The sequence below is a fragment of the Saimiri boliviensis genome, chromosome 2 (genome assembly GCF_048565385.1).
Source record: "Saimiri boliviensis isolate mSaiBol1 chromosome 2, mSaiBol1.pri, whole genome shotgun sequence".
Taxonomy (NCBI): Eukaryota; Metazoa; Chordata; class Mammalia; order Primates; family Cebidae; genus Saimiri; species Saimiri boliviensis.
In genome coordinates, this window is record NC_133450.1 from 202017111 (window position 1) to 202041392 (window position 24282).

General features: G+C 38.2%; 1 protein-coding gene across 6 annotated transcripts in view; it reads right to left on the reverse strand.

The window, feature by feature from the left end:
• TMEM245 (transmembrane protein 245) overlaps positions 1-24282 on the reverse strand; it is a 105117-nt gene that overhangs the window by 53553 nt on the left and 27282 nt on the right. For 2 of the 6 annotated variants that reach the window (XM_003925248.4, XM_010335987.3), the window contains 5 exons: positions 23444-23677; positions 20056-20225; positions 18870-18893; positions 13693-13797; positions 6652-6734 (listed from right to left, as the gene is read on the reverse strand). In XM_003925248.4, the coding sequence (XP_003925297.2) occupies positions 6652-6734; positions 13693-13797; positions 18870-18893; positions 20056-20225; positions 23444-23677 (616 nt within the window). The remainder of the gene's footprint in view (positions 1-6651; positions 6735-13692; positions 13798-18869; positions 18894-20055; positions 20226-23443; positions 23678-24282) is intronic. The other 4 variants (XM_074395139.1, XM_010335986.3, XM_074395137.1 and 1 more) reach the window with 3 other exon arrangements.

Here is a 24282-nt window from a genome sequence, read left to right on the forward strand (position 1 = left end):
ACAGAAAATCTGAATCACTAAACCGAAATGTGATATGGGATAAATTAATTTAAGTATCTTTTAAATTACTCTAATATTTATAAATTCATCAAAAATTTGAAAGGATTCCTAATTTTTTTTTTTTTTTTGAGACAAGAGTCTCACTCTGTCGCCAGGCACCACACACAGTGGCCAGTAAGACATTTTCCCAGGCCCAATAGACATTTGTGAATCATTAAGGATCTATCCAGATACCTCTATGAATCTTAACACTTTTTTTGAGACAGAGCCTCACTCAGGCTGGAATGCAGTGGTGGGATCTCAGCTCACTGCAACCTCTGCTTCCCGGGTTCAAGCAATTCTCCTGCCTCAGCCTCCTAAGTAGCTGGAACTACAGGCGCACACCACCACACCCAGCTAATTTTTATATTTTTAGTAGAGATGGGGTTTCCCCATGTTGGCCAGGATGGTCTGGATCTCTTGACCTTGTGATCCGCCTGCCTCGGCCTCCCAAAATATTTTTAATTATGGTAATTGAAAATACCTTATATGGTACCTACCTTATAATGGATATTATATTGATATATTATATTGATAACACTATCCTATAGTGTTATTCAAAAGTGTGGAGATGGGCTGGGTTCGGTGGCTCACGCCTGTAATCCCATCATTTTGGGAGGCTGAGGGGGGTGGATCACCTGAAGTCAGAAGTTTGAGACCAGCCTGGCCAACATGGTGAAACCCCATTTCTACTAAAAATCTAAAAATTAGCTGGGTATAGTGGCGCACACCTAGGCCCAGCTACTCAGGAGGCTGAGGGAGGACAATCACTTGAATCCAGAGGCCAAGGTTACAGTGAGCAGAGATCATGCCACTGCATTCCAGTCTGGGTGGCAGAGTAAGGCTCCGTCTCAAAAAAAGTGTTAAGATTCATAGAGGTATCTGGATAGATCCTTAATGATTCACAAATGTCTACTGGGCCTGGGAAAATGTCTTACTGGCCACTGTGAAAACACTTTCCCAATGTACTCACGCAGGCTTCCTAAGAGCAACAAATGAGAGGAGCTGTATGGGGACAAGGTAGAAGCACTGGCTCAGTCCAAGCCTCCCTCAGGAGACATGGGGCCAGAAACACGACAGCCACCTTAGCTGGGCTATACTCTTGCCTTACACCCACCCCTACAGCCCCTGAACTGAGTTCTGTCCTTGGAGATACACTGCCTCAGCCTATCACTAATCCCTACTTACCCAATAAGGATCCCACAGCAGAAACCAATGCCCTACAGGTTAGACTGCTCTGCCCTCTCCTTCCTGGGTAAAGGTTAATCTCTATCACGTATGGCCTACCAAGAGAACAACCCTGATTAAAAACCCTGATTTTAAAACTTAGTTTAGCCTACTGCATTTCTCCCAAGCAAAGGGTAAGTGTAACTGAGAACCATTTCAGTGCCATCTCCTAATGAGGGTCCTGAGATGCATGAATCAACAGGCTTGAGACAAGTCAGGGAAAAGCAGAAAATGAGCTCCAGGCTAACAGAAATGCTGAAGACAAGAATCAGGATGTGCTTCAACCTCATTTTCTTTAGAGCTCCACTAAGATGATCGTAATCTGTCTAATTTATCCACCAGCTCACAGAGCACACCAAGCAGAAGTCAAGGGACTACACAAGCCATATAAAACATACACCAAGTTGGAAGAAAACACATCTGGACTTATTCTTAACTATATCTTCTCTACTAGGGGTATCTACATGAATCCCCCACAAGGTCAACTGCCCTCCTCCTGACACAATCTATGGAGAACCAAGAGTTGCAGGAAACCACTCATGCCCACCCCTACTATTTCTATTTCCATCCCCACCTATCTGCTGCAAAATAAGCAGACCTTCCATGAATCACCAACTCTAAGCAGCTTTAAAAAACCTTCCTATAGGGGACCGAGGCAAGTGGTCCTAACTTGAGGTTAGGAGTTCAAGACCAGCCTGGCCAACATGGTAAAATCCTGTCTCTTACTAAAAACACAAAAATTAGCTGGGCGTGGTTGTGCATGCGTGCCTGTAATTCCAGCTACTTGGGAGGCACAAGAATCACTTGAACCTAGAAGGTGAAGGTTACAGTGAGCCCAGATCACACTACTGCACTCCAACCTGGACTTTGTCTCAAACAAAAAAACAAAAAACCTTCCTAAACGTAGCATTACTCAGCAATAAAAAGGAACAAACTTGATACATAAAACTACATAAATCTTGAATGAGCTTCAAGAGAATTATGCTAAGCAATAAAAAGCTAATCTCAAAAGGCTGCATACTCCATGACTGGATTTACCCATCATTCTCAAAATGATTTTATAGATATAGAGAACTGATTAGTTTTTTGGGTTTTTTGTTTTGTTTTGTTTTGTTTTGTTTTTTTGAGATGGAGTCTTGCTCTGTCACCCGGGCTAGAGTGCAGTGGCAGAATCTCAGCTCACTGCAACCTCCGCCTCCCCAGTTCGAGTGATTCTCCTGCCTCAGCCTCCCAAGTAGCTGGGACTACAGACGCCCGTCACTATGCCCAGCTAATTTTTGTATTTTTCGTAGAGATGGAGTTTCACCATGTTGGCCAGCCTGGTCTTGAACTCCTGACATTGTGATCCATCTGCTTTGGCCTCCCAAAGTGCTGGGGTTACAGGCATGAGGTATCACGCCCAGCTACTTCAAAATTTCAAACAAAAGACAAAAAAACCTTTCTTCTACTACCTGATCTGGGGCTGCTCACATTGTGTGTGCCTTGGATACGGTTGCAGAGAGAATGTACTATACTATTCAAAAGCACTACAGAAGGGCTCCGCATTTACTTCCAGTATAGAAGAATGACCCAAAGAAAGGGAGCCCTCTGGATGTGAAGGCTGAGACTGAGCCTTGGAGGACAACATTTGGAAGGTCTATCATCCCATGAAAGGTTCTATCCACTTGCCTGGATCCCAGATGGCTCCTTCCTAAAATCCCATACCTGATACATGTTGGTTCCTTTTTCCCATTCTCCTTTCAAAACGTATTATATCCAAAGAGCCAGAGAACAGAAGACCTCACATCTTAATTCAAAGATACATGGCCCCTAATTTCCCACCTTCCCTACTCCACTGAACTCACAGTATTTATATCCATACCCACTCTGGCCTGCTTTCCCCAGTTGTTCCATTTGTGCCATGGGTTCATCTCAGGCTTCATCCTCAGAGAAACGCATTAAGAATTACCTCTCTCGGGGGGCCGGGCGCGGTGGCTCAAGCCTGTAATCCCAGCACTTTGGGAGGCCGAGGCGGGTGGATCACGAGGTCGAGAGATCGAGACCATCCTGGCCAACATGGTGAAACCCCGTCTCTACTAAAAATACAAAAAATTAGCTGGGCATGGTGGTGCATGCCTGTAATCCCAGCTACTCAGGAGGCTGAGGCAGGAGAATTGCCTGAACCCAGGAGGCGGAGGTTGCGGTGAGCCGAGATTGCGCCATTGCACTCCAGCCTGGGTAACAAGAGCGAAACTCTGTCTCAAAAAAAAAAAAAAAAAAAAAAAAAAAAAAAGAATTACCTCTCTCTCCTAATATTTACCACCCCTTCCACTCTACCAGTTCTTTCCCTAGAGTATATAAACAAGGCTTCCCCATCATAAAAAATTAAACATAATGCTCTATATGTCCTTCCCAGCTACATTTCATAGGCAAACTTGGGAAACAGCAGTCTATACCTGCTTTCTCTACTTCCTCATTCCCAGTAATTTCTCAACACACTGCAATCTAATGGGCTTCTGCTACACCAATTAAATGAACTGCTCTTGCAGTTGCTATATCCAATTTCACTCTTACAAATTTCTGCAGCAATTTGACGTTGCTGACCACTACTACTTTCTCAAATGTTCTCTTCCCTTTGTTTTCCTCTTACCTCTCTCATAGTCCCATTCTCATTTTCCTTTATAACCTGTTGTTTTTTGCTCACCCTTAAAGGCTCAAGATACCCACAGGGCATACTTTCAGGTATCTTCTCCATACCTTATATACATTCTTTCTTTATGCTGATGCTTGCCAGAACTCTAGATCCAACCGAGATCTCTCATCTGATTCCTGGACTTACATAGCAACTGCCTCTTTTTAAACTTCATAGTTAAAAAATACCCATACCTACATAGCCAACAGCCTACTGGATGCCTCCACTTACCACAGGTACCTCAACTCAACAGGTAAACAGGTCATTTAGTTTCCCTATCAAATCGCTCTTCCGTTTCCTGTCACAGTGAATCCACCATCACCCACTGATTTCCAAACCAAGAAACATGAATTATGCTAGATTTCTTCCTCCTATATCCAGTTAATCACCAACTAACCCCTTAAGACCTTATAAATGTCCCTCCGGTTCACCTCCACTGAAACTGTCTATAGTTCAGGGCTTTGTCACTTCTCATCCAGTTTACTCTAGAAGCTTTTAATTTGTCTGAAAGGCTCAGATCTTGTATACCTTCAATCTTTCTCCACAAAGCAGATGAAAAGCCTCTTCTACAATGAAATCTGGTGACTCTACTTCTCTTCTTATATCCTTAATCAAGATAATAAACACATCTGTTACTCCCCAAAATTTCCCCACACCTCTATGTATGTCCTCCCTAGAGCTCCAGCCCAATCCACAGGCAACTATTAATCTTACTGTCACTACAGATTAGTTTGTATTTCCTAGAACTTCAAATAAATGAAGTTGTATCATTTGGGCTATTTTTTGCCTGAAATTTTTTCACTTACCATACTTTTTTTATTTTTTGAGACAGTCTTATTCTATCACCCAGACTGGAGTGCAGTGGCACAATCGTGGCTCACTGCCACCTCTGTCTTATGGTTTCAAGCAATTCTAGGGCCTCAGACTCCCAAGTAGCTGGGATTACAGATGTGTGCCACCTCACCCAGTTCATTTTTGTATTTTTAGTAGGGATGGGGTTTCACCACGTTGGCCAAGCTGGTCTCAAACTCCTGACCTCAGGTAATCCGCCCACCTTAGCCTCCCGAAGTGCTGAGATTATAGGCGTGAGCCACCATGCCTGGTCAGCATACTTATTTTGAGAGTCATCCAAGTTGGTACATGTATCATTAGTCCATTTTTTAAAATCCTATGTAATACTCCACTGCATAAATATATCACAATTTATATTTCAAAAGAAATATGCTTCTTTTAAGAAGATTCAAATAGGCCAGGCACAGTGGCTCACACCCGTAATCACAACACTTTGGGAGGCTGAGGAGGAAACATCACTTGAGCCCAGGAGTTCAAGAATAGCCTAGGCAACATGGTGAAACACCTACAAAAAATATAAAAATTAGCCAAGTATAGTGGCTCATGCCTGTAGTCCCAGTTACTCAGGAGACTGAAGTGGGAGGACTGACTGAGCTCAGGAGACCAAGCTTGCAGTGGGACATGATTGTGCCACTGTACTCCTGCCTATGTGACAGTGCGAGATCCTGTCTCAAGAAAAAAAAAAAATTCAAGTATTATTCTAAATCAAGTTCAAGTAATGTCCTAAGCAGGCTGTATATAAAAGAATAAAGTAGAGGCAAAGGAAAAAATCAAGCTAAATCTCAACTTATAAGCCTAAAACTGGCAGAGTATTTCCTGACTTCACAACTGCCTTGAGGTTAATAAAAAGCAGGTCATACAATGTGTCATCGAGTTCAGTTAGATGGATGGCACAGCTCTGCTGAATATTACCCACAAAAACTTAAAATTCTTCCAAAAGCCAAATTAAACACATACACAGAGATCCTCTAAAACAGAAGTTAACAAACTTTTTCTATAAAAGACCAGAGAGTAAATATTTTAGGCTCTGAACATATAACCTCTGCCACAGCTACTCAATTCTGGTTTTCCTTGAAACGTCAAAACAGCCAGAGAAGATATGTAAATGAGTAGACATAGGTATGTTCCATTAAAGCTTTTATACAAAAGGATATGGCTGAATTTGGCCCTGGGCCAAATCACCTATCTTTCCTCAAAAATAATACATATGGGAATATGCCAAGAATTACAAAGCTGGGCATAGTGGTGCACACCTGTAGTCTCAGCTAATTGGTAAGCTGAAGCCGGAGAACTGCTTGAGCTCAGGAGTTCAAGATCAGCCTGGACAACATGGTGAGACCTCATTTCTTAAAGATAAATAAATAACATAAATTTTAAAATTATATAGAAAATTGAAGAGTTACAGTTTCCACATTATAGTGGAAACTTTCCTTCAGTTGATCAGAAGCAGTGGTTATGACTCTGCCACTGGGGGATTATTATCTCAAGTTCCTTAACCTTTGATCTTCCTTCCTCAAGTGTAAAATAGGGATAATCTCTTCAATCTATTTCACACAGTCACTGTGAGGAACAAATGACGTAAGACAGGCGAACGTGCTTTGTAAACTATAAACATGCTGTAAACCTCAATTATAAAACATAAGGTTTCATTTACCATAAATTGTACCTAAAATCCTGAGCATTTTCCTCCCACCCTATGCATTACATGACATTCTTCTGCAAAAATGACAATATTTATCAAAGCTCTGGCAAACCCCATCTTTTATCTTCCAATGCAGCTGGATCAAGGAAGGTCATTTCATGCAAACAGATGCTGAAACTAGGTCATCCATCTCTCCTCTTTTTCAAAACAACATTCTTACTTTGCCCACTCAGGGTGATTTGCTAGAGTTTCATTAATCAAATTACTTGTGACTTCAATCATGTGTACACTCTCTTGATGTACCTGTATTATGGATAAAGAGAGAAAAGAATCTCAGTAAAAAATAAACCCAATTTAACATTTATTTTTCTACTCTATTATTGGAACAATGCTTTAAGAGCCAAATAAACATACATCTTTGATTTAATTAATTTATAAGCATGCACTGCAAAGTTACTATACATTAGTATATCTAGTGTTGTGCACTATGGTAAATACAAAGTACATGCTAGCTCCCTGTTCAACAAATTACTTAAGAAAAAAACACATATGTTCAAATACTTAACACATATATCTATATACATTTCATTTGCATGAATCTACTGTGTACATGTGTTTGTGTATCTATGTAAATAATTCCAGCACTTCATGAGCTAACAGGAACATCAATCAGTGTGAGACAAACAGGCAAATAAGCAACTAAGGTTTTTTGGCTTTTCCAGACCAAGTCTCGCTCTGTCACCCAGGTTGGCTGGAGCATAGTGGCACAATCTCAGTTCTCTGCAACCTCCACCTCCCAGGTTCAAGCAATTCTCATGCCTCAGCTTCCTAACTAGCTGGGATTACAGGCGCACACCACCACACCTGTCTAATTTTGTATTTTTAATAGAAACGTGGTTTCACCAGGTTGGCCTTGAACTCCTGACCTCAAGCTATATGCTCACCTCAGCCTCCTAAAGTGCTGGGATTACACGTGTGAGCCACCACACCTGGCCACAACTAAGTAAGGTTTCTGAGTTTAAAAAGCCAACAGAAGCTGCACCTCTGAATTTACCTTGCCCAATAACCAACAAAATGAGGGGGATAAAATCATAATAAACCAGTTGAAAAAAGTTTTTTTCACCCGGGACATCCAACCAAGGAAAGAAACCTAATATGATACAATTTGGAACACAGCCATTAGGTAAAGAAACAAAACATTCTGGAGCACAACAGAGGCCTAACAGCTCACTCCTAAACTGACCCCATCACCTAGGGGCCATACAGGTGAGCTGACAAATAGATTACAATAACAGGGAGAAAAGCAGCCACAGCCTTATCCTTTTCTGGTAGCTGAGGAAAAGAAAGTATAATGGGGAAGAAAAGATAAATCAGAGGAAAGAGATCAAAGTCCCCCACCCATGCACGCCCATCTCTGTCCCTTCTGCACTGAAATTTCCACAGTAGGCAAGAATTGAGTGAGGCAGTATAAAGACTGAGGCTATTTTTCCATGGGTATGGGTATGGATATGAGACTAACCAAGAAGCAAAATCACTAGGGTAAGTCACATACGAACCCAGAACAGAAGAGTCTAGATATCCCAACAAAGATACATAGCCACCTAAGCCATCAAATGATACCACTTCCAATTCTGTCAGGCCCCAGGAAAGTAGGGAGAACACAAAATACAAACTGCAGCAAGAAGGGGAAAACAAACTGATTTCAGACACAATGGGGAGATAATCAACTCAGATGCAATGCCTGAAAAAAAAAGTCAGACTGAATAAGGCCTGACACTTTCTTTTGAGGCCTTAGGCTTGTATTTTGTGGGATACGGAAAACGAGAGGGCTGTAAGCTAAGGGACATAATCTTACTTAGATGTTTCAAGTAGGTTTGGACGCTGTGCTGAAATAAGGCTAAAGAACAATTCAAGAGAGAACGGGGATAGCTTTGAGCAGGGCAATAGCAGTAGCGAAAAAGAAGTGACTGGATTCGAGACCTACCTTACATTAATTACCGCTGGAGGTTAAACCGATTTTACATTCCCGAAATAAACCTCACAAATTTTCCTTTTAACATACTGCAAGATTTAATCTATTAATGTTTTGTTAAGGATTTTTGTGTTTCTTTATGTGGGATATTGGTCTGTAGTTTCCCTTCTGTGAATGCCTTTGACTTTGATATCTGGGTAATACTAGCCTCATAAAATGAGTTGGCAAGTGTTACTTCTTCCTTTGCTAACTGAACAACATTGTATAGAACAGGCAGTATTTCTTACTATACGTTTGATAAAATTCATCAGTAAAACCGTCCGGGCCTGAATGCCTCTTGGTAGGAAGATTTTCAAGAGCTAATTCAATTTCTTGTCCTAATAATGAGCTACAATTTTATTTCTTCTTGAGTCTGTTCCATTTCTTCTCTACAAGGAATTTCTCCATTTAATGTTGTTATCAAACTTGTTGGCATAAAGTTGTTCCCAATATTCCCTTGTTATCAAGATCTGTGAGATTTGTAGAGATGTCTCTTTTGTACTTGATATTGGTAATTTGCATTTTCTTTCCTTTATTCTTGATCAGTCTAGCTAAAAATTTGTCAATTTCATCAGTTTTTCAAAGAACCAGCATTTGAGTTGTTAATATTTTTACTATTGTTTCTCCATTTCAAATTTCATTGATTTGCACTTGATCTTTATTATTTCTAAATATTTGGACATTTCCTAGATTTCTGTTATTTCTGTGCGTCAGGAAATGCTCCTTTTTTGTTTTGCTTTGAGTCAGCAATCTCGCTCTGTCACCCAGCCTGGAGTGCAGTGGCACAATCACAGCTCAACGAAGCCTCCACCTCCCAGGCTCAAATGATCTTCCCACCTTAGCACTCTAAGTAGCTGGGACTACAGGCATATACCACAATACCCAGCTAACTTTTTATACTGTTTTTGCAGGGACAGGGTTTCCTTATGGTCTCAAACTCCTGGGCTCAAGCAATCCTCCTGCCTCAGCCACCCAAAATGCTGAGATTACAGATATGAGCCAACACACATGGCCTCTGTGTTTTTAGTATTTTTGAAATAAAAGTTCGGTTTTCTTTTAAACACGGGATAAGACGGTTTCACTATATTGCCTAGACTGGTCTTGAACTTACAGCCTAAGTGATCCTCCTGCCTCATCTTCCCGAGTAGCTGAGATTACAGGTATGTACCACTGTGCCTTGCCTAGTATTTCCAAATTTATTGAACATATTGTTTATTCTGGTAAGTATTCCACGTTTTCTTGAAAATAATGTAATTTCTAATTGTAATTAGGTCAAGTTGACTGACAGTATTTTTTGGTGTGTTTCATTTTCGGTTTTGCTTCTTTTGAGACCAGGTGTTGCTCTGTCACGCAGGCTGGAGTACAGTGGCACAATCACAGCTCACTGGAGCTTCAACCTCCCAGGATCAAGCAATCCTCCCATCTCAGCCTCTTAAGTAGCTGGGACTACAGGCTTAAGCCACCATGCCCAACTAATTTTTTCTATTCTTTGTAGAGATGGGGTTTTGTTATGTTGCCCAGGTTGGTCTTAAACTCCTGAACTCAAGGAATCCACCTGCCTCAGCTTCCCAAAGTCCTGGGATTACAGGCATAAGCTACTACACCCAGCCGACTGACAGGGTTTTAAAAAGCTTCTAAATATCCTGATTATTTTCCAACTATTTATTCCCTCAATTATTGCAAGGAGTGTTGAATCCTGAACTATAATCACAGATTTGTCTACTTCTCCTTTCAATTCTGAATGTTTGATTTGATGTATTTTAGAACTCTGTTGTTAGGAGCCCATACATTTATAACTGTTAGGGCAATATTAACTGTTATCCATATGAAAAGTCCTTCTTTGCCTCTAGTAATATTTCTTTTTGACAATCTATTTTGTCTGATAATATATAATCAACTGCACATATTTTCTGTTGTAAACCTGCAAGTACCTGTGTTTTACTGTTTCTACTATCAACATTTCCATGAGACCACTTAATTGGCATTTGCTATATCCAGTCTGACAATCTCTGCTTTTTGACTGTTTAGTTGTTTCTCATGTAACCTAAGTACTGTCATGATCAGGTTTAGGTCTGCTGTTTTGCTACTTGCTTTCTATTTGTCCCATCTTTACTGTTCCTCTGTTCTTGCTGCACTCCCTTTTGTGTTCAGCCAATTTTAGTTCCCCTAAACCTTAAGCTATTTATTGCCTGCTGTTGAACTTAAATGAATCTTATCTCATCTTTTATTGCAATATACTTCAAGTTAATATTGATTTATATCCACTACAATATTTTAAGAACTTCACATCAGCCCTCCTCTTGGTGCTATGGTTTTATATATACATAGCTCATCTATGTATGTTATAAAGGCCACAACAGTGTTTCCATTTTTCTTTAGTCACATTTGTTTAAATAAATTAAAAGAAGACAGGGGAAAATATAGCCCACATATTTTCCAAGTGCTTTCATTCCTTTCTTTGGATCCAGATTACTTCTGGAGTCATTTATCTTCACCCTGAAGGAATTCTGTTAGCATCCCATATGAGTGCAGGTCTGCTAACAACAAATTCAGTATCTGTTTATCTAGAAATGTTTTCATTTTGCCTTTACTTTGAAAGAAGAGTTGCACTGACTATAAAAGTACTGTTTGACAGAGATTTTCCCCATGACTTTAAATATGTCACTCCAATGTCTTTTAGTCTTTGCTGTGTATAAGAGAATCAAGTCACCAAGTGTACTGTTCCCCTGTTTGTGATGTTTAATTTTTCTCTTGCTTCCTTTCAGATTTTCTTTTTATATTTGTCTTTCTGCAGTTTGACGATAATGTATCTAGGTATGGTTCTGTGTTTGTGTATGCTTATTCTACTGAAGGTTTGTTGAACTTCTTGGATCTGTTAATGTTTTTCACCGAACATAGAAAATTTTTTAGCAGTATTTCTTCAAATAATTTTTTCTACTTTTTTTCTCTTCCTCTTCTCATCTTCTGGGATGCCTACTACATGTCTGCTAGAACGTCTGCTATTGTCCCACAGGTGTCTGGGCTCTGCTCATCTCCAATTGGACTTGTCACCATAAACACAGACAACAAAGGCAAAAACAGACAAATGGAACTACATTAAACCTAAACACATCTGTGCATCAAAGAACACTTCCTTCAAGAAAAGCTGCAGGTTTTTGCTGCCCATGCAAGAATGCCACCAGTTTTTATCTGTAAAGAAAAAGTGCCTGTTTTTACCAGCTACAATAGCAGCTTTTCATCAACGAATGCTTTCCTAGTTGTTGCCTACCTGGTCATTTTCTAACGCCTTTAAACGGCATTTTTAATAATTTTATGCTGTTTTTTTCTTGATTCTGTGGGAAGGAATTACCTGACATCCTCACCCTGCTATTATCCGAGGACATATTAGTAAGGTGGAGCCAAAAAGGATTTTCTGAAAAACTGGATGTGGATACAAAACAAAGACAGTAGTCAAAGATGATCCTGAGGCTTTCCATTTGAGCAAGAAGAATGGAGCTGTCCCTGAAGACTATGAGAAGAACAGACAAGCAGAGGAAGGTCTGGAATTCAGTTGCTGACACGTTACATTTGAGTTGTCTATTAAACATTCAAGTAGATACTGTAATGGAAGTTTTAGAGAATTACATCTTTATTGGCTGGGAGAATGAATTAGATAACTAGTAAGGGTCCCTCAAAAGGTCAGTTTGCATGAATTCTATACCAGAAAGAAATGGTTCAGTAATATTTATTATCAAAGTTCAGAGAAACAAAAGCTTACTGAAGCAGGCGGATGAACAAAGAAAAAGGACTTAAAAGATAAAACTGACATGGCCAGGCAAAAGGCGCTATGCAAAGAGACAAAGCAGGAAAAGTAGAATAGAAGTACAGGAGAAGGCAGGGCGTGGTGGCTCACGCCTGTAATCCAAGCACTTTGGAGGCCAAGGCAGGCAGATCACCTGAGGTTGGAAATTCAAGACCAGCCTGACCAACGTGGTGAAAGCCCATTTAAAAAAAAAAAAAAATCACCAATTTATTGGTCGGGTGTGGTGGTTCACGCCTGTAATCTCAGCACTTTGGGAAGCCGAGGCTGGCGGATCACCTGAGGTCAAGAGTTCAAGACCAACCTGGCCAACATAGTGAAACCCTGTCTTAAAAAAAAAAAAAAAGGAAGTGTAGGAGAGAGGAGAAAGGAAAATGAAAGACCACACCAATGAAACCTTTCTCTAATGAAAGAACTAGAACGAAAGACTGCACAGTAGCAGGTTGAGGCAAAATACGACAAAAACAATACCTCTAAGTAAGTCTGCAGAGTATATGTAAGTGACTATATATAATTAATACCCAAAGAACAGATAGGAACTATACAGAGACTGAAACAGAAGTACTAGAAGAGGAGGTTTTTTAGAAGCAAATGAGAAGACAGTTTGAGGGTGTACTGAAGCTGAGACTAAGAATAGGACTTCCAAGCGGAGATGCCACTTAAGAAATAATGCAATCCTTTAGCAAATTGGTTAATTAGATTATCTAACAATTATATTTACTAACATGTCTCTATGAGACTAAAGGTTTAAAAAAATTTGTATCCATGTTTCACATAAGCTTTACCAATTCCTTGAAGCAACATACCAAAATCTGGGTTGTGGAGTTCAATACAATTCAGATAAAATAAAAACTGAAATGTACCATAAAAGTGGGGGGAAAAAACTTGTAAGACTTGATAACCCTTAAAAAAAAATAGTGAGAGATTTCACTATAAAGATAACATTTTAGGTGTGCTTTACAGAATAATTTTCATTGATGAGATTAAAATGGGAAGAGGAAATGTAAGCTGGAAAGATCTGGAAAGTGAGAAATCAAGGTGCTATGGTATATATCAGCAGAAGAATCAATGAGACAAGGAAAGAAGGTGCTAATCAGCAAATTCTGATCTAGTGAAGAGTACTAACTAGATTAGGATTCGTGACACCAGATCCTAATTCTCCTATTAATTTTTTTTAAAGCGGGTTGTTCTTCATTATCTTACTTTTTTCATTTGTATTTACTCCCGAGGGTTTTGATGATAAAATAAAAATGCATGTAAAAGAGGTCTGAAAAGGAAACACACTAGGCAAATTCATGGCAAAATTAGTAACACACAAATCATATATGCTTTAGCTATTGTACATACTTGTATGTCAACATTTTCCATGCTGCTTCTATTAGCATCTTATCCACACTATGATTGTAACAATTAAGGGTTTATTAAGGAGAACAGTAATTGTTATACTCTACCTTTGCAGTCAGGAGTAGGGCTAAAAGAAGAGTTCCTATCACTAACAAAAATATGATGAAAATGCTAATTATTTTATCTAACATCTTCTCCAACCAGATGATCATCTGCATAAAAATGAAAAAGAGAATTACTTATCTTTAAAGTACTTTAAAAATATATACACTCAATTATCATAAAAACAAAACAGGATCTTCAGCATGGCAAAGCAAACTATGGCATAATAATTAAAGCAATAAAAGCTGTAAGCAACTTTAGAAACTTTACAATACTCTTCACTGCTGTTGTTACATAGTTTATTACTGTCATAGCTAAGAAAAAGACAGTTGATTTCAACATAACCTATATCTATGTTCGAATTCTCAAACTGTAGGTTATCTACGTTTCAAATTGTAATTTATAACCTGGTCTAAGTATTCTAAACAAAATATTAACAAGCTGACCAAAAATCTCATGAAGCTGTACCAAGAGTTTAGCAAATATACATGACTTTAGCAAAAGTATGCCTCTTATAATAAAGGCATGGCCTTAAAAATGCAAATAAAATTGGAGCAAATTAAAGGAGGAACTGCATTCAAAATACTTTTTCCATCTGATATCATTATAATTACAAAGGCAGTAACTTTAAAAATCTAATGTTAAGGCAATGATAAATAACAAATTAAAAATAACGGTTGCCCGAGGACCAAGGGGTTGTAAGGTGAATGCACAATCAAGGAAGAGCACAAAACAGGCTTCAGGTTAATTTATTTTACTAATCGGGCAGTCGTTGGTAGATAAATGCATAATCTTTACATCTTTTTATGTTTGAAATGTTTCATAATACATAATAAAATGCTTTTTAAAATCCGATGTTCTACTTGAAGTTTCTATTCTTTTGAAAACATAAGCTTTATGACATGATTATAATTGATACAAATTTAAAAGTCAATGTAGTAGCTGTTCCTTAATCAATAATTAAAATTGTGCTTTCCCTAAATGCTGACATTCTGTCTTGCTATAACTTCCCTCATCTTTCACAACCACAAATAATCCTACATTTTAAACAACTTGTGTTTTCAGAATACATACTTGATTGCTAGAATGCCTGTCATGCAAAGCTACCACCTAACATTTCAAAACTACTTTTAACTAGATGAATAACTGCTGAAACACCACAGTGCACCCCTGAACCCCAGCATGAACAATAGCATTGCTAAATAAGTTATTAATTTAAATCTGATTTATGCTCTCCAAATGGTGAATTAAATATCCAAAAATAAAGAATGTTGGTCAAAAAAACATGACTTCTGCAGCATTTACTTTCACTCAATGTTTGTAAGCTTGTGTTCCCCCGCCCCCCACCTTATCTGTTTTTCATCAAGGACACTGTCACTAAGAGATGGATGCTAAAGTGAACTCAAAGATGAAAAGTTAATCTTTAATCTTGACAATTACAGCTTCAAACAGAAGAGTTAATTTTCAGTGCATGCTACCAAAGCATCAAACACAATGCAGAGACTGGAAAAAAAAAAAAGGGAATAACAGGTTTCTAAGATATGGAAGGTCAGATGTCATATTTTGAAGTTAAATTCTAAAATCAGTGAAACTGAAAACTTTCACAATCAGAAACCAAATGAAAAACTAGTTACCGAGGCAGCTTCCCGAGGAAAGAGCTAGGTTTGTATCACTCCTCTTTATATCTCCAAAATCTAAGTGCTGTGGTTAAGTATTTAATTACTATGCATTTGAATAAGCAAGCATAAATAACTTCAGAATTAAGACTAGATCTATATTCACAAATTACAATTTCTGAAAATAATGTTGGAGCCTCTATATTTTTAATCAGAAAAGTCACATCCTGAAATATATTTTTAAATGTAAATAATACTCTATTTAGAAACATGTTTGAGTATTTTTAACATGTAAAACATAGAATATTCAAAAATATATTATGTACATTGACATTATAATATCAAATTTTTTAGTTTTCAGTTAGGGTAAAATTTTTCTATCACAAGCCATAAAGGTTGAAAAGAATTCAGATTCACCTAAATAAAAATGCATATCCAAGGGATGACAGTGAAGGTTGGATGTTTCACTAAAATTTAAAATTAACAAAATTATTTAAGATGCTCAAAAAAGAAACTAAGAAGTTGTTGTTTTTGTCACATGTGGCTAGTTAAGTTAGCTGAGAACAGAACAAGAAGGGAGAAGGTGAGAGAGGAAAGAGTGGGAAGGAGAAACAGAGACTAAGACTTATTAAAGAATAAAAGGAAACAGAGAAGGTCAAGAGAAAAAAAAAAATGTGTGCAAGGGGAATTGGTACATAAAACTGAGGATCAAAAGAGGAAAAAAACCAAAGACGATAAAAAACTTGGACAGAGGAAAAGAAGAACCAACTCCTTGAAAGACTGCATAGAACAAGACTCACAAAGAAACAGCAAAGAGAAACACAAAGAGAGGAAGCAATGGAGAAGGGTACCAAAGGCCAAAGGTGCTATCTCACCAGGCTGATCCTGTTCCATGTTCTGCTTCCGGCAAAGGAAACAAAACCACCTGCCTTTACATGGAAATTGCAAAAAGTCTCTAAATTTCCCCAATGTTTCTATGCTGAAAGACTGAGAAGTGACTTTAATTTTTAAGGCTTATTTTTCTAAAAGAGAAGAGAAATAATTTTAAAATGGCAATCTGAATGTTTCAAATGTGAATGAAGGGCATGCATTTTTTAAATTTAGAGATGTCAGTACATTTATAGTTACACCAAAAGACACTCTAAAACTTCTACACTAACTGGCCTTATTTATCAAGCTATTAAGAAAGTATTCCACTACTGAGTTTTTCTTCTCTCACATTATTCTGGGCCTATAAATTTTCGTTTTGCTTTGTTTTTAAACAAAATTCCACTTGGGTGCAAATAATCAATACTAAGAAATAAAACAAGGTCAGGCACAGTGGCTCACATACGCAATCATAACACTTTGGGAGGCTGAGAAGGGCTGATCACTTGAGCTCAGGAGTTCAAGACCAGCCTGGGCAACATAGCAAAACCCCATCTCTACTAAAAATACAAAAACAACAACAAAAAACAGGCATGGTGGTGCACACCTGTGAGGCTGAGTTGAGAGGATTGCTTCAGCCTGGGAGGTGGATGTTGTAGGTAGCTAAGATCACGTGACTGCACTCCAGCCTACAATCTGTTTTAAGTTAAAAATAAACATTACAATATGTGGACAGAGCAAGATCCTGTCTCAGATTTTTTAAAAAGGCAAGAAAAGAAAAAAAAACAATTAACTCTTTTGAGAAATAGGTTACACTGCAATTAACCATGATGTGTGCTTTCTCACCCTCTCTTCTCTTGAATTGGCTTCCTAATTCACTCCACTTGAAATTTTTACATAACAAAATTACCCAGTGCTGCAATTTTCTGACTTTGAGATGTAATGTAATAAAATAGTTCTCAACGTACGAATTTCCTTTCTTAAAATACACCCACTCAAAATCTCAAAGAGTTACGCTAACTTTACACCAATGCTTTATTATGTTACATGGAATCATCAAAGAAATTAAAAAAGTTACTTGATTTTAGAGATACTTTAAAACTAACTCAATGATTCAGTTATGAATTAGGTTCATAAATTAGGTAATCTAATTCATTTAGACCACCAAAGTTAAATCAAATTAAATCCAATGAATTTAGTTCTCCTTTCCCCCATCTCTTGAAGGCAATTTCATTTCAATATAACACAAATTGGAGAAAAGTACAAAACCATCTACTTTGATAGCTTGAGCCCAGGAGTTCACAGTTGCAGTGAGCTATTATCGTGCCACTGCATTCCAGCATGAGCAACAGAGCAAGACCGTCTCTAAAAAACAATTAAAACAAAACATTTTTAGAAACCACCTTCTTTGATCAAAATTTTAAAACGTGACTTATATTTGTACATCATTTGCCAGGATTGAACTCATTTGCCCATACTAGTTTTATAGTTATTGAGCTATAACAGCCAAGTGAGAGTGTGGGGGTGCTTATTTTACACAAGGCTTCTTTTCAACCGACGTTCAAAACGTTAGGCATTGTCTCCCCTCTCCTCCATTTCAACAGAAAAAAATAAAATCCTAATCCCATTCAAGTCTCATTTTGATCTATTTTCAAGTACCACCACATCTTTCTTAAGGCCTGATATAACATTTCCAAGGAACACTAAGGTATATAGTTTTATTATGTTTAAATACAACATATATAAATGATGTCATCGCTTGCTATCTGTCCTAGAGATTCACTGAAATTACTATTACTTTTTTTTTTTTTTAAGGAAACAGGGTCTTGCTGTCACCCAGGCTGGAATGCAACGTGCAATCACTGCTCACTACAACCTTGAATTCCTGGGTTCAAACAATCCTCCTGCCTTAGCCTACTGGGTAGTTAGGACTACAAGTGTGTGCCACCATGCCTGGTAATTTGATTCATTACAATTAATTTGAGCATTACAATATGTGGACTATATGTCAAGGTTCAGCATTCCTAATATGTCTGGATTAGCCTTTCTTAAATTTATTAAAAGTATACCTATTATAATTCCATGCCAATCATGTGAAGCATTTACCATAAACACAACCTCATACCTTGGAGGAAACACAAAATTCGATGTCACAGGCGATGACTACAATCTGTTTTAAGTTAAAAATAAATCTTGAAATACTAGTTATTTAAAAAAAGATAATATATAAAATTATCAGCCAATGAAACCATACAAATATTTCAGAGTTGTCTTTTTAAAAACTTCCTGTGCCATTTATTTTAAGAAGTAGCATATAGAGAGTTCTCTATTACCCTTACGACAACCATTGCCTAATGTGCTTTCACAAATCAAAGGAGACTAGAATATCAGGCTGAGCCACATCTACAGAACTTAAAGGAATGAAAATCATTTACAGTAGAGAAAAGGACTATGAGACAGAACTTCTTACAAACACTTGAGCAAGAAGATACCATCCATATCCTACGCTGCCTTTGCTGAGTTTTCAGCATATTACACTGTGATAGTGTTCATGCTTCATGACCTTCCATAGCTTATAATTAAAACTTTGAAAACAGAAACTTAGTTTGACACCTGGACAGAAACACAGAGTGAGAAAGGCAATACGGGGGCTGTTACAGAATTCAATGGTAAAAATCAACATCTGGGTGTTCATTTACCTTCTTATTTAGCCAGTGCCAGAGCTTGAGGATAGGGGATAAGGTGAGAAAGAAAGATAAGAACAGTGGAATATCATTAGAGAATGCAATCATAGTATGAAAAGAAATGAAAAGGAAAGCATGAGAAGGAAACTGTCCCAGACAAAGGAAAAACTAGGGGTGGAAAAACTGTAACACATCAAAGTTTTAAAATCAAGAGAATGTAGTATTCCTTTAAGATATACAACGACTGAAATGATGATAACCGCACCTTTGTTGGGAATCCAACAACTAAAAATATATAAAACCCCCCGGCATGCTCGTAGGCTTAGAGTCTTCGCGCCTTTGCACTGCTCCATCTGCTTGCCCTTCTGGCCATGTCTACCTAAGAAACTCCCGCCCATGCTTCAAACTTACTCCAGTATCACTGCCTCTGCTCTCCTTCCCTTTCTCATGACTCTATCAACAGTGAGTCATTTCCTACTCAGTGCTGCCACTGTATCCCATACACATTTTCATACACAAATTCCTAACACTTACACAGAGCTTACCAAGCATTGATCTAGGGACTGTACATGTATTACCTCATTTAATCCTTACCACCATTCTATGAGGTAGATGCTACTGTACCCATTTTAATAGTATGGAAACAAGGCCCAGAAAGGTTAAGGAACTTTACAGATTCATACTCCACGCTCTTTAACCACTGAGGCTCCAAATCTAACCACCATCTCTGAATATTCATGAATTGCTGTCTTTCCCCAATATACAAGGCTTCTGTATCTGGTTTTCTATGACTCATCTGATTTTCTGTAGGACTTAATACAGTATCTGACACATGGGAATTATCACAAAAATATTCAATAAACTGAGCCACTACCTAGCTACATAATTTTAGGCAAATCACTTAACCTCTTTGGATTTCAATTTAGTCCTAATATTATGAGGGAATTAAATCATAATATCTAAATCATAAGATCCATTTCTCCCACTTTTATGAGGAAAAAATACTTACACAAGCCTCATTTAAAGTAAACCCATCTTATCCTTATGTAAACCATAATTCTAAACATTAAAACTTTCATCATAGAATTAGATATTAAATGTGTTATCAACAATTATAATATAAACACCACGGAATGGAAGATTTCAAACCATGAAATACATTAACTCCGTTAAGACAGCCCAAGTCCTTAAAATACAATACCTTGCTATCAACTTTTAACAAGAATTTTCCAAGCCCAACAATGGGCCAAGGTGCGAGAGCTCCCTGCCGCTCCTTCAGGAAGCTTTCGATAATACCCCACCACACATGGTAGTGTTTCTCCAGGAAGTCCACGACTCCAAAGTGAATGACAAGCTTTTTCAGTATCCAGACTAAAAGAAGATTTAAAAAAAAATACACACATAAATAAAATGTAGATTAAAAAGTTGTAACATGAAAAGTTTCCTTAATTTCACATGGACTTTCTAAAACAGCAAAGCTAGTATTAAAATAAAGATCAGTGTTAAAAAGTAAGGTGGGATTCAAAGTATGCCAAAGAGATGGAATTAGACCAAGTAACTTTTCAAACCACCTCACCTGTCTATATATATTACCTTCTTCGCAAAGTCTAAAACCCTGAAGGAGTCAGGAATTATTTTACAGCCCATATAAACATAAGATACTCTTACCGTGAAGATTTCAGTGACTACAATTCCGGCCCCCAAGACAATCCGCCTTCCTAAGTAAAGAATATAAACAACTGACACTTCCTCATCTCCTTGGCTTTTACAGATGCTCTTATCAAATGTTGTTTTCCTTAGGTGTTTGTTATTTAGTGACTAGAAAATTATAAGGTATTCCATATGCATCATGATTTTGTACCAATGCAGGGTATTGTTCCTGATTCCCCATTCGATGCTGATCTCAACATCTGAACAGATGCCAGGGTTCAGAGGTTGAGAGCAGCATCAAATGGGGAATCCGTACGTTGAGTACTAGCAGGGCTGCTACAAACGGCCCAAGGCTGTGCACTGCAACTTCAGTGGGGACCACTCTCAGATCACACTGTCTCCTCCTGGAGCTGGGCAGTGCAGTGGCCCTTCAAGCAGAAGTCAAGCTTCCTGTTAGAAGCCAACTAAGAAGGTGGTAGGGCCAGAAGTAAGTGTTACTCAACTGTGAGTCTTGCGTTGAAGTTTGGACCCTGGATCTCAATCATATATAATTTGCCTGCCTCTAGATATTTCTATTCTTAGCTCTGGCCTTACAACCTAAAGGTACACCATTTGCTATATTGAACCATGAGTTCAGTGTTACACACCAGTTCAACAATTCCTTCCTTACCATTTTTAAATCCCTAGAAAGGCCCTAGAAGAAATTCTATAGTTTCAGTAAGTCCAGGGTAATTACAAGCTGTAGAAAAGCCTTTAGGGGCCACCTTATTCACAGCCTCCTCTCCCAGGATCATGTCAAATTCCTATGATGACCAGGTTAAGCTATGACTAAAAGAAATGAAATTCCTGCTAACAAACTTAAAGGAAAAGAGAGTTGCAACACCATTTCACATCGTTTTCCATCATAATGAAATCACCTGGAAAATCACCAAAAATTGAAATCATCAAAAAAGTATGGAACAAGCCAGTAGAGCAATTTAAACTGTTTTACTCAGTTTAACCGAAAGCATGACCATGGAATCTGCTCTGTGACTTGCTTAATTAAAACTGTATCTTGTTCCAACTGCCTAACAGAAGTTCTGTTTGAGGAAACAAGGAGCAGATACAGGCCAGGCACAGTGGCTCACACCTACAATCCCAGCACTTTGGAAGCTGAGGTGGGAGGATTGCTTGAGTGAGCCTGGGAGATCGAGGCATCAGTTGGCCATGTTTGTGCCACTGCACTCCAGCCTGGATGATAAAGTAACACCCTGTCTCCCAAAAAAAAAAAAAAAAAAAAAAACAAGATACAAACTTCAACCATTTATATTATTTATATTGTATACTCCCTGAGGACATGCACCACTATAGCATGCTCTGGTCATAATAAGTGTTTAAAAAAAAATATCCAGGGCCGGGCGCGATGGCTCAAGCCTGTAATCCCAGCACTTTGGGAGGCCAAGGCGGGTGGATCACGAGGTCAAGAGATCGAGACTATCCTGGTCAACATGGTGAAACCCCGTCTCTACTAAAAATACAAAACATTAGCTGCGCATGGTGGCGCGTGCCTGCAATCCCAGCTACTCGGGAGGCTGAGGCAGGAGAATTATCTGAACTCAGGAGGCGGAGGTTGCAGTGAGCCGAGATCGCACCATTGCGCTCCAGACTGTGTAACAAGAGCAAAACTCCATCTCAAAAAAAAAAACAAAAAACCTATTTAATTAACTATCCAATGTAGTGAGGAAAAATAAAAATGAACTAATCATCTAGAAGGTAAATGGGACAATAAATTTAGACTTCTAAACTATGGTGGAGAACAGCTTCCAAAAATCAGATTAAATTTTAATCAACAGTGAAAAACCTTGACATAGGAAATGAGGAGTAATCAATGCAGGAGGTACCTGGATAGCAAAATCCACAGCAGCCACTAAGGACATAATAAATTTGGCGCAGAATATGGCTGCCATAAGAAGAAAGACCAGTAATCAGGAAAAGTATTAGGTAAGAATGTTTCTACAACACATCTGTCAGAGAAAAGGCTTCCTTACTTTTTCTATTCTTAGAAGAAAGACAGTTTTAAAGAGAATCAAAATAGTGGTGGGCCTCAAATTACCACAGCATTAAGATATGGAAATAATAGATTACGGAAAACTATGATTCCATTTTGATGTAATACATATAATACATACATATATACATGTAATTCAATTTCTCTGCCAAATTGCAAGACTTTGCATCCATATATTTCTCAAAGCCTACATTTCCTCTGAATTAAAAAGGCAATATAAAATATGCTTCCCTAAGAGTAGTTTTCAAAAATCATTCGATCTCAGCTGGGCACGGTGGCTCACTCCTGTAATCCTAGCACTTTGGGGGGCAGAGGTGGGCAGATGACTTCAGGATTTGAGACCAGCCTGGCCAACATAGTGAAACCCCGTCTCCACTAAAAATACAAATTAGCCAGGTGTGGTAGCACAACCGTGTAGTCCCAGCAACTCAGGAGGCTGAAGCAGGAGAACTGCTTGAACCCAGGAGGTGGAGGTTGCAGTGAGCCAAGATCCTGCCACTGCAATCCAGCCCGGGCAACAGAGCAAGACTCCATCGCAAAAAAAAAAAAAAAAATCATTTGATCTTCAAATTTCAAAACACAGATGGTCGTTAACATTCTTCTCCATAGAATCATGGATGGCTAAACAGTCAAATCTCTACATGGAGCTACTAATCTCAAATACATGAAATTTTAAGAGGCTAAAGACATTTTTGAGCTTAAAAGTAAAATATTAAAGATGTATCAACATAATACATTAACAAAATGGTGTTTGTATACTATTTAAATGCAACATAAGATTGTTTTACTTTGCAAGACAGTAAATTTAACTCAAATATTAAAATCCAAAGTAAAAAAAAGAAGAAAACAATCTTCAAAGACAAGACAAGATCATACTTAACCAGGTAACAACCTGCAATCGGCACCGGCAGCAACTGCACAATCCACAGGTTCAGCCAGATCTGCACGACGACAATGGCCCAGACCAGAGACACGAAGTAGATGTCACTAGTTTTCTTCTTTCTAAGAAACGTTCCTATTTCGGGCCTTCGTCTGCCCAGAGTGGGTGAAGGGGAAGTGGGTGAAGGGGAGGAGGGTGAAGGGGAGGCAGATAATGTTGGAGGGGATTCTTCCCTGTCCACTGCTTCTGAAAAGGGAAAGAAAAACACCACACACCGTATTAGTCCACATGAGGAAACAGGAATACAGAGCCACTTGTTAGGCCAGCCTGTTTCAGGCCTTCAAAATGTGCTGATATAGTATGATTATACTGGGTCAAAAAACACAAAAATATTTGAATCTATGTTTCCATATGCACTGAAAAACGTGTGGAGAATTACAATGCCAACGGTGCTTAACCTACGAAGAATAAGTTAGTTGGTGATAGAACTGGGAGTCATTAAAACAAAATACATGACAAAGTAGCTGAGAATTATAATTATCCCATAAAAGTTATTCAAACTATTTAAAGAAACAACTGCTAACATATACTAGAATTTCTATATTTAAAAATCCCTCAAAATAGAACTTTCGATTAGATGCATTTATATGTATTTCTGACACAAGAAAGCATTTCAGTGTTATGTCATCTAAAATGGAACCAATTAGTCTTACAAGAACCCAGGGCTTTCAAACAGATAGAAGACATAAAAAATGAATGAGATACAAAAACAATGACAAATTTCTGGGGTAACGATTTTCAAATAAAGGAAACCATACTGGATTATTTCATATGAGGCACTGTTTTCTAAC